Raw genomic sequence first — 13,667 nt, 5'->3', positions numbered from 1 at the left:
CTGCTGAATAGCAGACAGAATCGGTGTGAAAGAGGTCAAATGAGGCCAATACAAATAATAATTTGGGGTTAGACAACGGAAACAACAGGTGGTGGGATTGAGTTTACAAACTGGGATGGAGAAACAGTAGTGAATAAATACGAAAATAAACAATTACAATGCACTCTTCCTTAGCAACTTTATGATATTTTGATTATTTCGAGATATCGATGAATTAGTAAACATAGGTAGTTTTTGTCTAGAAGCAGAGACAATATCGTCTGAGTTAAAATTGCTTCTAATGTTATAACAATTTGTTTTATATATAATGTTCTCATTTGATCTCATGGTATTTTTTGTATTTGAAGAAAAAACGTTAGGAGGCTTCATTTCGTTGCATAATGACTCGGGAAGATAACTATTGAATTCTCCAATATTGTTATTGAGGCTCTTAATGTTGAAGTTCGAGAATGATTTGTTCAAATTTGAAGGGCTTGCCGTGATATTCCCATTTACATGAGTATTGTGGCTGGTCCTACTAGTTAAACAAGTGGGGATAGGGGAGGGATTTCTGTGAGTGTGCAGCAAAGGCGAGTTGTAGTTATTGATTTGATACTTCCAGGAGGAGGCGGAAGTTGAGTTTGAGGACGGTGTGAATACTGCTGGCAGATAAGATCTTTTTGGAGTGCAAATGGAAGAAAGCAATTTGTTGTTAGGAGAATTGAATTTTGGAGAGGAGTCTAACATATTGTGTGAATTGAACAACTTTCCAGTGGAATTATCGTTTTGGCTGTTCGCACTGCTTCCATTACCGGAGTTGCAAATGCCAGGGTTCTTGATGTAGTTGTTTCCCATGATGTTAATATCGCCGCTTCCAGCCTCGAGAGAGTTGGTCTTACCGATGTTGGAGCCTTTGTTCGTCTGTGAGAAAGAGTAATGAACGTCCTCGGCAATGCATGGAATTGGAACGTTGGGCGCTGCATTCACAGACTTGTAAAAGTTGATTAAAACTTGAACTGGAAATTTGTCAAAATTAGAGTAGTCTAGTTTGTGCTTAACGGATGGAACGATTGGAGGAGTCTGCTGTCTTATGTTTCTAAAGTTTATATCTTTGAAAAAAGGATGTTTCATGGCATCTTTTACAGTTTTTATTCTTTGATCAGGCTCTGAGACGAGACAACATATCAAATCAATGGCTTCAGGAGAGTATTTGTGATGCTCTGAAGGAAGGTAAAAATACTTTTCCCAGTTCATAACTTTGTTTCTCGTAATTAGTGAGTTTTGCCCCGGGTCGGAAAGGGGAGGACCTCCAAACAACATTTCGTAGAGAATAATCCCAACGCTCCAGAGGTCAACAGAGAGGGTGTAGGCCTCTCCTCTGTGTATTTCAGGTGCCATATAGTCTGGAGTTCCAGCATGAAAGTTTGGATCATTTATGAGTATATTGTGTATATCCACTCCACAAATGTTGTCATTTTTATTATGGTTGCTCAGGTAATTGCTGTTTTCGGTTGTTTTATTATTAATGTTCTGAACTACATTAGAAACAAAGGGTATCTGTTTCTCATTGCTTCTAATTTGCTTAGAAAGTCCGAAGTCTATGAGTTTTATGTGGCCATTTGAATCCAACAAAATATTGTCAGGCTTGATGTCTCTGTGTATGTACTCCTTTGTATTGTTTAGGTACTCAAGGGCCAACAGAAGCTCTGCTATATAGAACTTTGCTATCCTCTCCTCAAATGTGTGGAGTTCCATTAAATGCCTCATTAAATCGCCTCCCGGCATGTACTCCATTAACATATAGTAAAAGTGAGAGTCCTCCCAATAGTAGTACAACTTGTTTATCCAGGGACTGTCAGAGCTGTGCATAAGGGATATCTCAGTATTGAGCATCACTCCAGTGTTTAGGGAAGAGCATTCGCCTGCATTCATTGAGCACCCGGAACCAGACCCGCTGTGCATTCCTTTGCTCGTCAAACAGGAGTTCATTTTCATGCTTCCAGTGACTCCCATCTTCCCACTAACAACGGTTTCCCTTTTTCCGTAGTTAATATCTATTTCTGAGAGTCTTTCTGTCTCGTTCAATGACGAGGATATTCTTGTTATTATCTGACTCTTTTTTGCCTGTTTAAGCGCATATTCGTATCCTGTATGCAGATCAAATACAAGTCTTACTATTGAGTACCCTCCCTGACCTATGATTGCAACTGTGTGAAAATCTTCCAGAGACACGTTCTTTCTGGTGGAGAATATCCTTCTATGGAATTCCACAGAGTTATACTCTTCTTCTTTTTCCCAATCCTCGTTTTTCCCCCTTTTATCTGCGTTCAAAGTGCAACTACTTCCGGAACTAGTTGTAATTTTATCCTTTAGTGTAAGACCAACACTGTTGTTTGGAGTTCTTTCTCCCTTTACAGACTCGCTCCCTCTGCAAAGTTGACAGTAATTGTATCTCCTTTCTTCTCCTTTCTCACCCACTTTCTTGAATGTCTTCCCCTCCGTACCGAGAGAACTCAATAGTAGTCTTGACGGCGGCAGTATTGGCCTTGTTTCTTTTTCCTTTAGACTCAATGTCTTGTTTGTGCTACTTAAAGACTCCATCGTCTTCAAACTCGTATATGAATGGCTTCTTACAGAAGAGGTCGTTTTGCACTCAGTTGCCACCCCAGAAACTCCGTTGACTCTGGTCCTACATCCCCCTCCTGAAACACCATTTGATGCACTCGTTGATGCCAATTTCTCTGATCTCCCGAGCGAACCTACTCTTGTGCTTTGTTTTGTGCCTGCTATTTTTCTTAAAATCGCACTGTTTGAGTCTCTGACTTTCAGAGCCTCGTTGCTCTCTATGTTGTTCATACTTATGCTTCTCTTTCCAGTTCCTCCTGATGCTGTGGAATTGAGCACCTTATCCGCCACTTTTTTTTTAGATATAGATGATGTTGTTGGCCTTTCTGTATTCATTTGCTTAAACATTATTTATATTACTCTAAAAAAACATGAATCTATGTACTTGCGTAATATTCACAATCTGTTTATGGTTTAATCAGTGTTCACAATTAATCGTATATCTCCAACCAAAATTCCTCTATTCCATCTCTCCTTATTTGCACTCTGTAAACAATATTCCAATTAAAGAAAGCCTTCGGATTGGACGCTTACTTAGTTGCTGTTTCAGTACTTTGAGACAGTGTATTCCACTAATATTGCCATTCCCGTTTATTTGCCAGAAAGTGCAGGTCTGCAGTTGAAAAATCTAAAAGTATAATCAGTACCGTCCCTATATATGTGTTCTACTTCCTTATTTTCTATGAATAGCCTAAAATACACACTATTTGTTGAATTAAAGACTAACCTATATTCTTGCCTTATTATTTAACTCGATAGCTAATGCGTCGAATTGTACTGTTTATTTAACTGCCTTATTATACCCCCAATCTGCTTTTCTCTATCCGGCACTCGCTTTTAAAAACCCCTTTTGATATTTTTTTCGCAAATTATTTTTTCACTCGTTCTACTGCAAGTAATAATGTTGCTTCTCTTTTTATCTTGCTTTGTTTGTAGCATCCCTGTTTGTTCTCACATTAACAGCTCACAACTTATACGCTATTTTAATCTCCTCTTCTTTGCCGGAATCACACACAAGTCACACATTTTTTAAATTTACTTAAATATACACACATAATTTTTATGGTACCGATAAAGCCCGCCTAATGCATTTTAATAAGAATAATGTAACTTTGGGAAGGGAAAGAGAAAGAAATGCATGCAATGTAGATTAAGTCAATACCTCTAGGGATTAAATTTTGTGTAGATTTATTTTGTTAAGGAAGGGTATATAACCGAAACGCAAGTAAATGCTGTAAGTCATAATGAAAATGCACACTGAAAATTCAGTTAAAAAGGGGAACAAGTCCAGCAGTAGGAGGAAGTCAAATGTAATTAGCAATTCAGGAACTTCAGTTTTGCCAGAGCAACATCAACTGCTTTCAAGGTGCAGATTTAGAGAGTTCCAGTTGTCATTGGGAAACTTTAGTGACTTTAGCGAAATAGACTTCGAACACAGGAGCATATTAACGTTTGGTATATATTTGTTTGAAAATTTGCTCGAGTCAGTGCTATGTTTGGGAACGGCACTTGATAAGCTTCATGAACTGGAGTGCGACATATACAGTCACCTAAATGAGAAGAGAGAGGGTAGTGTAAATTTGAGTTTTAAGGTGATAAATACAGAGAAGAAAGGATTTACATTGTTACCGCTGGAATACAAAGGCTTGAGCAATAGAAGGAACAGCAATAGTGATAATAATAGAACTGATTGCAGGAGTAAGAAGGGAGAGGACGGCTATGAGGATGACCAAATAATACCACCTAGAGAGTACTTGGAGCTAATAGGTTACAAGGAACCAATAACGAGATCGTATGTATTTCAATTTCCGTACAGCTCAACACCGGAAGAATTGATTTCAGAAAAGTGCATAGTTGATTTATTAAAAAGAAATATGCAAGACGATGATTGGCTACGTAAGTTAGAGCGAGTATGCAGCAATATATCGGACCTGGCAAAGATAATTTTGTATTTGACTGTGAACTACCCAATTACATATAAAAAGTTCAGAAAGGAAAGAGAGGGAGGTGAGGTATTCAACAAATTAAAAAATCCGTTGTTTTATATGGCAACAATGAAATTACTGTTTGACGAGTATCCCAATGTGATTGAGACAGGGGAAAAGCTAAACCCGAAGGATCCAGGAGACGCTAGGAGACTAGTAAATAGAATAAGGAGGAACAAGCTTGTTGGGATTCGTCTTTTAGATATTAATTCTAAGCTGCTAAACTCAATGAATTATGTATTAAGGGCGGTTGGTGGAGGTTCTGCATGGAGGTGCGGCTCAGAGTACGTACAGTACTATCTTCACATGTCTTTTGTATTTGATAATTCAAACATGTTCTCTGAACTTTCAGAGAAAAGCTTTATGTTTGACCACGACATATTCGAGTGGAACTATACACTAAATTCTTTATCACAACACATTCCTCTTTTAAATTCGTTTTTAAGACCACTGGCTACTTCAATTCTGGCAAACAGAGTTAGGAACAGAATTTCGAGCATAAATGAGTATAAGAACAGCCTAGGAAATCAGGAGAACCAGAAAGAGAAAAACTCTGTACTGTTTCCACCTCTATTGGGGAGCAGCATCGAGGCCAGATTTTTAACCAACGAGGTGATTAAGCGTTCAAAGGCATTTTTTGGAAATAATGCAGGTGAGAATCTCATAAACAGCATTAAAAAAGAGTACGGAAATTGGCAGTACAAATCAATAATAGAGAGTATCAGCGAAAAAAACGGAAAAGATGCTATAAAAAGAAATAGTATTAAGGAGTACAATCAAGCTGTGCTTGTTCAGGAGAAGAAATGCAGACATGTTAAATCTGTTATAAGCAATGCCTTGCCTCCATTGTCACATTTTTGTTCCAAGAATAAAAATCTTCAGATAAAGATTGCACCTGGACAAAAATACGTTCAATCTTTCTATAACAACAAAATTAGCATTCCGAAGAATACAGTAATTGAATAGAGATGAATTTGCAATGGTGAATTAGTTTAATTTAAAAAAACATCTGATTCGTCATTTTAATTAAAAGTTTACTTGTTTTTGGGTAAAAGACGAGTAAAGGCGAAATAGAGTAATATATTGAAAAGTTAATCGAAAAGCAATCATTATTTCTATTATAATAAACAAAACAAAGTTTACAATGATTTATAGTATATACACGGTATGAATAAACTAAATAATTTAATTAGCGTCCCAATTACTCCGCGTTCCTCTATTTAACTTAATATAAAATGTAAAAAATCATTTAAATGTTAATTTATAAAATTTAGAATTAGGTCTTGAATGTTATAAACTGTCATTCAATTTTCTTATTTGAGAATATCTAGCACAGTGACTCACATGAACCAGAGAACTTGTGACTGCATTCAAGGTTGAGTTGTCCAAACCAATAAAAAACTGTATGGCATTTTCCACGTCGCTTGAATCAAATGAATGTCTTCTTGAAAAATAATCGGTCCACTGAGAAAGAAACAGGTCTAAAGTGTTTCTCCATATCATATTACTTCGAATAGGTATGAATGGTGAGTTTCTGACTATATTCGATTCAGAAACACCATTGTCGCTCTTAACTACGTTACCACATATTACTTCTCTAGGTATTTCAGCATGATACTTACTTTTGCAGGTGTTATTGTATTCTCTAGAAGGCGAAAGAGTAAGGGTTGAGGAGAATGATGAAGAGGATGAGGAGGATAGATGTGAGCAGGGAGCGATACCAATAATAAGTTCAGCATTATCATTACCACACAAATTTGAAAATGAGTCAGTTGAATTACATTTTGATGAATAGCCACTGCCTTCAATGCTCCCCTCTGAATCACTGGACACTCCTAATAGTGGTAAATCAAATTGCGAGCAATCGTCTTTAATTCTGAACTGAGGCGTCTTTGGGTTTTCTTGGTGGCCCATTGTCTTCTTCCAATTAGAATAAAAATTATGTTTTGGTATCGGAATGCTCATATCCGTAATTATAACTCTCTCTTCCGGAGACCATTCAATGCTCTCAAGTGAGGATACAACTGATATATTATTGCAGTCATCTGTTTCACTATCTTCAGAGACTCGACTCCCGTTGTTAATGGAGAGTAATCCCTCTTTTTTGCTCTTATTGTCTGTTTGGTTTGAAACAACGCCTATATTATTTACCAATTTCCTCACGTAGCTTCCAAATTCGAACTTGATATCCTCAGAGTTCGAAATCAAGGTTAGAGAAGATGGAGACCTGGAATTTGAATTAGATTCAGACTCTGAAACAGGAGATGATAAATGCGACGAGGATGACAATAGTGGTACTCTCTTTTTGCTGTACTTTTTACTTTTTATAAATGGAAGAGTTGAAGAAAGGTAAGCAGAACTGGAAGACACGTTGCAAACCTTCTTCATACAATGAATTCCATGACCAAAACTATCCGCTCTCCCCAATACCTGTCTTTTAGAATAACACCTGTTTAATTTTAAACAGTCTGTTTCATTTGCACCATTTTGCGCTCTTTGCACTTTGTTTAGTCCTGAATCACCAACATACTCATCATTAGTGTTTGTAACAACACCTATTTCACATGAATTAAGTTCACCTGTCATCTCAGTTATTTTCTGCTTCAGTATTAATTTACATGTATATCTATTTATTACCTCGCTTTTTCAAGTTACTTGTCTGAAAATACCACTTAAAGGCGCCAACGACCTTTAATTCCGGCTCATTATTTCAGTACAAATTTGGAGTTAAAAAACGACAGAATGGGGAAAAGGCAACAACAACATGTATATCTTTTCAAAATACAGGTGGTGTGTATATGACTGAGATTAGTTATTTATTCGCTCCTTACCTTGTGTTAATTGTTCAATTTTTATTTAATCTAGTAATTATACTCTAGGATACCCAATATATCTGGCACAGTGGCGCCAGATATATTTATTATTTACCTACATTATACTTTATGGCGCAATAAAGATTAATATACAGAGAAATGCAAGACACACGAGTTATAACTATTGCTCTCTGTTTCACATTGATATCGCTACATATATATGAATCCACGCCATATATTCACATAAACGCATTTCTGTGAAAATTCATAGTATGTGTATCCTATTTTAGTCGCCAACTTACTTTTGCCAGCACTCCCATAGTTACTATTGTATTTTTCCCATTTTTTAGTTGTTTTTTGCATGTAAACAAAATTTGCGTACCGTTGTTTAGGCAAATCTTCTCTTGTGGAAGAAAAAAATGCATGTGAAAGCATGGGATATAAAACTTTGTAAAAATTCTCTTTTCATCAAAGACGGCTAAAATATATAAACAGTATTTTCCTTGTACTTTTTTTTATTTTATCGTTGGTCGTTATCGTGCTTTATCTCTTGCACCTTCCTCGCAATTTTCCCCCCACGTAGTGTAGGCGGACATGCAAAAAGGGTGTATGGGATAAAATAAAATAGTGATTAATAGTATATTAATCATTGAGGTTTAAATAGGTGCGATTTGAGGGAGTACGACAACATAAGGACGCCTAAAGCTAGGAAAAGAAACTGAGCAAATTAACGAAGCAAGAGGAGATAAATCAAAATTTCAACAATACTAATATTTAAATAATAAAAATGATAAAGGTTTACAGCAACAAGAACAGAGAAAATGGTGAAAATTTGGAGGATGTGTCATCCGAGAAAAGCATTGAAATAATGTTAATTAGAACTCCAATAATGTCAATGTTGTCTGTCGATTCAGGGAAGCCGTTACACTTTAAGTCATTCAGATCACCAATGTCTGGACACGTTCCAGGGGTAAGCGAGGAAAGCAGAAAAATGACCCTTGGTTGTAAAATCCCAAGGGATTCAACTTTTTGCAGTACATTAAAGCGAACTAGTTTTAAGCTAACCCATAAATACGACGAAAGGGTGGTTAAAAATGACGATTCCGAGAATATTAGTGTTAATCCTTTGGTTCTTTGGAATTCTCAGGACGAGAGTGGAAATGTTATTAGAAAAATTGAAGTGGATCCAATGTTAACAAAGTGGTTGAGGGAGCATCAAAGACAGGGTGTAATGTTTATTTTTGAGTGTTTAATGGGACTGAGAGACTTTAATGGCAATGGGTGTATATTGGCGGACGATATGGGGCTTGGGAAAACGCTTCAGTCAATTACAATATTATGGACACTACTGAATCAAGGATTTGATGGTAAACCTTCGGTAAGGAAAGCCGTAGTCGTGTGTCCAGCATCACTTGTTAAAAATTGGTCGTCTGAAATAGATAAATGGTTACAGGGAAAGTGCAAATGCACTGCAGTAGCCGAAAAGGATAGAGAGAAAGTGATATCGTCGTTTGCTGGGTTTAAGTATGATATGGCTTCCAGAATATTAATAGCTTCTTATGAGACATTTAGAATGCATGTGGAGCAATTAGATGATGTTCCAATTGACTTGGTTATTTGTGACGAAGCGCATAGACTGAAAAATGATAGAACGAAAACTGCAATATCAATAAACAATCTTCCAGCTAAAAAAAGATTGTTGTTAAGTGGTACGCCAATACAAAATGATCTGGTTGAGTTTTACTCATTAGTTTCGCTTGCTAATCCACAGGTGTTGGGGGACGTAACTCAATTTAAAAAGTTTTATGCAAACCCAATATTAGAAGGAAGAGAACCAGACGCAACTGAGTATCAACAAGAGTTGGCAACACAAAGATTAATGGAATTATCAAATATAACTAACCACTTTATTCTTAGACGTGCTAATACCTTGCTGGCAAAAGTGCTACCACCCAAAATAATATTAAACGTTTTCTGCAATTTAACGCCGATACAGAATTACTTGTACAAAAAGTTTTTGAGATCATCAACATGCAAAAAGATTCTCGATTCTGAGAATAGTGTCAGTGGTGTTAGTAACTCATCTGGTCTTACTGGGCAAGTGTTATCTTCGATACAATCATTGATGAAGTTATGTAATCATCCTTTATTAATAAGACCAAAGAACAACGGTACTTTTGGAAAAGGCTTTGAAGGTTGTGAAAAATATTTTGAGATGATGCATGGAAAAAACTATTGTTCAAGTAGTGAGTATAACAGTGACTGCAGTGGTAATGCTAATAGAAGAACTGCGGCACTCGCAACAAGCTTAAGAAATTCAAGATCTGGATTTAACTCAAAACCGAATCTAAGTGGTAAATTTTATTTATTGTCAAGACTTTTATTTCATATAAGAAGTAGTACTAAAGATAGGGTTGTATTGGTAAGTAATTATACACAGACACTTGATTTGTTTGAGTCGCTATGCAGAGATCTTCAAGTACCATGTGTTCGTCTAGACGGTTCAACAAGCATTACAAGAAGGCACAATTTGGTTAAAACATTTAACGACCCGAATTCAAATAGCTTTGCCTTTTTACTTTCCTCAAAAGCAGGTGGATGTGGGATTAATCTTATTGGAGCAAATAGACTTGTTATGTTTGATCCAGATTGGAATCCTGCCAATGATAAACAAGCGTTGGCTAGAGTCTGGAGAGACGGTCAAAAGAAAAATTGTTATATTTATAGATTGTTTTCAACTGGAACAATTGAGGAAAAGATATACCAAAGACAGTTATGCAAAGATGGCCTTAGTGCGATGCTTGTTACTTCCACAGGTAATAATGAACTAAAGGATTCTATTTCTGCAGATTTAGTTAGAGATTTATTTACTCTAAGAGAAGATACAATTTCAGATACGCATGATATGATTCAATGCAATCGTTGTTACAGCGATGAGGGTAATATTTTAGATATGGTTCCGCAAACAACAGGAATGGAAGACGAGTTAAATACTTGGGGACATTATTATTCATTTAGTAACGTCCCCGATGAAATACTATCAGTTACCCTAAACGAGTGCATAGGTAGTAATAGCGGCGCAACGGAAGACGAGATGACTGAAAAAAGGAAGTCCAATCCATTTGAATTGCCTCACAATTTTTCGCCAGTGTCATTTGTAATGGCCTGTAGAATTGAACTTCAAAGTCAAAGCGATGAAAACGAGAATAATTATAAAGAAAACACAGACATGAATGTTGAAAATGGCAACAAATTTAGTGGAATCACTGATAACAACAACACTGAGAATCATAAACGCGATTTAAGTAGCACGGTTGTGAATGTATTTGGTGAAAAAGTGCCTTTAGATACAGGAGCGAGAAGAGCAGAATCCAGTGAGAATATGTATAAAATGAATGATTGCAGCAGTTCGGAGAAATATGAAGAAGATGAAAGTGAATTTAGCGCAGAAGAATACGAGGAAATGGAAGTCGACTGCGACTCAACAAACAGCGAAATGTACGATTAATTAATTAAAAAAGTGCCAAGTTTCCGTTTGGCGCCAACAGTATCAATGTAAAGATTATAATTTTTTTTTCCGCAAGTGAATATAGAAATAATAAAGATAATAATTGAGTGAACTTTCTTTAATGAAGGGAAGACACAACACATACTGTTTTTATTAAAGCAGGGTGGGATAAGTGTTACAGATATTTAAACTTTGAGTTTAGCATAATAGGATGTCAAGCGATTGGTGTACCATAGAAAGTGACCCTGGGGTTTTTACAGAGTTAATTGAAAAGTATGGAGTTGAAGGGGTACAATTTACAGAGATATATGACTATAGTGATTGTGGAATTAACAGTATAATTAGCGAGTTTGGCAACATATATGGGATAATATTTCTCTTCAAATTTATAGGGAGGTCAAAAGAGACACATATAAATGCTCCAATTGAGGCACCATTTGGGATGTTTTATGCACATCAGGTAATAAACAATGCTTGTGCGACACAAGCAATACTTTCCATTTTATTGAATAGAGAGGATATAAATATAGGTCCTCACTTGAGTGAGTTAAAAAAGTTCTCAGCCGAATTCGACGCTGCTTCAAAAGGACTTGTAATAGGCAACAGCGAAGTACTGAGAGCAGCTCACAACTCATTTCATCCAATGTCATCTCTAGAGATATCTGATCCAGAAACGAAGGGAACTAAAGGGGATGCGTTTCATTATGTTTGTTACGTTCCATTCGGTGACAGTGTCTATGAGTTGGACGGTCTTGCATCTGGAGTGGTTAAACTAGGAAAACCAAACGGAAACAACAACAGTAACACTAATATCAATGTTGGTTTATTATATGAGAATCCGAAAATGTGGGTGTGCATTGCAATAGACGAGGTTAAAAGAAGAATGGGACTTTATAAAAACGATGATGGTAGTGGGGAAATCAGATTCAGCTTAATGGCGGTTGTTCCTGACAAAATATGCAGCCTAAATCTAAAGTTAAAGGAATTGAACAGAAAAAAACAAGTTCACATAGCAAAGTTAATGAGTCTAAATGGTGAATATATTCCTGAAGAATGTAACGAAAGCGAATATTTGGACAGCGAGGATTTATTTTGCGACGAAGGCGAAATAGAGTCACTTATTGCGGAAATACCTGACGGTGTAGGCGAAATAAAGAACGAGATAAATAATATAAGTCTGGAAATCAATGACAAATTATCTATATTGAATTCCGAAAGGCGCATTCGAAATGAATGGAGAAGAGAAAATGAGAGGAGAAGACATGATTTTCTTCCATTTATTCTGACTTTAATAAAACATGCTTCTAAAAAAGGCCTGTTAACCAAGAAGATATCACAATTACTAAACGCATAACAGCGTAAAAATAACTGTATTTAAAGATGCAAGTTTTTAACTATTGTTTTGGATGATAACCATTTAATGTATTTTCCATGTAATTATTCTTTTGCTTTCATTAGGTTCACATTCAGTTAAAATATTATTTACGTTATTAAGAACTACACGCTTATCACTCCCTTCTATATGCAATTCCAATTTATTGCATTCGTCTAGTTTTGGGATTGAGTTTTTTATTCTTTGACATATACCCTCGTCTAATTGAGTTTCAAAGTCGTATTTAATTGGAATTCTAACGTATATTGGATCCTGAATGTTACTGCCATTTTTATCACTGTTAATTATATTCGATATACTGCTCTTTATTTTAGATCTATAAACATCTGAGTATATGTATTTTTTCACGTCAGAGCAAATTAACGCTGAAAGGTCACCAAATAAGTCACCAAATTCAAACAGTTCCGCATACCCTTTACCCACCAATAAACTTTGGTACCGGGCTGTTTCTGCTAATTTATTGTTTGACCCCAACCATAAAGTGTTCAAACTAGAACGAACATGCGGATTTTTAACGTTGCATTCGTTTAAAATAGGTGTTACTATTTCATCTAAGTCACTATATTCAATAAATATTTTACCATTCTCTTTTTTTATGATTGCCTTTGTAATGCACTGTTTTTCGTTCACTTTGATGCAGTCTTTTATTTCCAAACTGTTGGGTAGTACCATGATTGAAGTTAATTCGTTGTTCAATTTTTCTTGAGCGAATGTAAATGAAGATATTAACCAAAGGTATTCGTTTAAGTATATTGAAGAATTGTAACACTCTATTAGACTCTCGTATTCCTCCCAGTTTTTTTTATCTATTTGCTCACATATTTTCTGCAACAACAATTTTATGCTCTCCAAATAGGTGTTTTTTGCAGTTTTTTCTTCCTCACATTTCACAAAATCAATAACAAATATTGAGCTGGATGCTATAACCAATAAAATGAGCAAGCAAATGCAGTTTCTTGTTCCTGCATGCCCACTCTCCATCATTAAGTCTCCAGTGGGTCCAAAATCCAACAAATGTATCACAAAGTGCTAGAGAAACCTAAGAACCTCAACTGTGTTTTTTTATACACATTGTTGTTCGCCAACGAAGTTAAACGCCTAGTTCCTATTCCTCCACAATTTTAGGGCAAACCTGACAAATTAACTTTAGCTGGTATGCTAGGAACTGCATGCATGCATGCATGCAAATAATGCTTATTTCCACAAGAAAACTGACGACATATTTGTTTAACTTTAGTTTGATTCAGTTAGGCGGCTTTGGTTGTACTAAGTGAAGGATCTATCAGCACTAGTGGAATATGACACAAACGCGAATATGCATGGTCGTAACAGAAGGCTAATAAATACAAGTACGAGCACTAGCG

The 13,667-nt window shown here is 36.1% G+C and overlaps 6 protein-coding genes across 6 annotated transcripts; 3 read left to right on the top strand and 3 right to left on the bottom strand.

Moving 5' to 3' along the window:
- Positions 1-153: 153 nt before the first annotated feature.
- On the bottom strand, positions 154-2,952 carry FG386_001204 (CBK1; the record flags this gene model as incomplete). The annotated part of the gene is made up of 1 exon (XM_067340597.1): positions 154-2,952. The coding sequence occupies one exon, from the start codon at positions 2,950-2,952 to the stop codon at positions 154-156; it is 2,799 nt and encodes a 932-aa protein (XP_067196665.1).
- Positions 2,953-3,848: 896 nt separating this feature from the next.
- Positions 3,849-5,555, top strand: FG386_001203 (uncharacterized protein; the record flags this gene model as incomplete). The annotated part of the gene is made up of 1 exon (XM_067340596.1): positions 3,849-5,555. The coding sequence occupies one exon, from the start codon at positions 3,849-3,851 to the stop codon at positions 5,553-5,555; it is 1,707 nt and encodes a 568-aa protein (XP_067196664.1).
- Positions 5,556-5,879: 324 nt separating this feature from the next.
- Positions 5,880-7,175, bottom strand: FG386_001202 (uncharacterized protein; the record flags this gene model as incomplete). The annotated part of the gene is made up of 1 exon (XM_067340595.1): positions 5,880-7,175. The coding sequence occupies one exon, from the start codon at positions 7,173-7,175 to the stop codon at positions 5,880-5,882; it is 1,296 nt and encodes a 431-aa protein (XP_067196663.1).
- A 1,014-nt stretch (positions 7,176-8,189) lies between these two features.
- FG386_001201 (DNA repair protein RAD54-like) lies at positions 8,190-10,910 on the top strand (the record flags this gene model as incomplete). The annotated part of the gene is made up of 1 exon (XM_067340594.1): positions 8,190-10,910. One exon carries the CDS (start codon positions 8,190-8,192, stop codon positions 10,908-10,910), a length of 2,721 nt encoding a protein of 906 aa, XP_067196662.1.
- A 211-nt stretch (positions 10,911-11,121) lies between these two features.
- FG386_001200 (uncharacterized protein) lies at positions 11,122-12,264 on the top strand (the record flags this gene model as incomplete). The annotated part of the gene is made up of 1 exon (XM_067340593.1): positions 11,122-12,264. One exon carries the CDS (start codon positions 11,122-11,124, stop codon positions 12,262-12,264), a length of 1,143 nt encoding a protein of 380 aa, XP_067196661.1.
- A 63-nt stretch (positions 12,265-12,327) lies between these two features.
- FG386_001199 (uncharacterized protein) lies at positions 12,328-13,284 on the bottom strand (the record flags this gene model as incomplete). Its single annotated transcript, XM_067340592.1, has 1 exon — positions 12,328-13,284. The coding sequence occupies one exon, from the start codon at positions 13,282-13,284 to the stop codon at positions 12,328-12,330; it is 957 nt and encodes a 318-aa protein (XP_067196660.1).
- Between the last annotated feature and the right edge of the window lie 383 nt (positions 13,285-13,667).

This window comes from Cryptosporidium ryanae, assembly GCF_009792415.1.
Source record: "Cryptosporidium ryanae isolate 45019 chromosome Unknown contig_21, whole genome shotgun sequence".
Taxonomy (NCBI): Eukaryota; Apicomplexa; class Conoidasida; order Eucoccidiorida; family Cryptosporidiidae; genus Cryptosporidium; species Cryptosporidium ryanae.
Note: the sequence above shows the minus strand (reverse complement) of the source record. Positions and strands in the feature narration are given on the sequence as shown.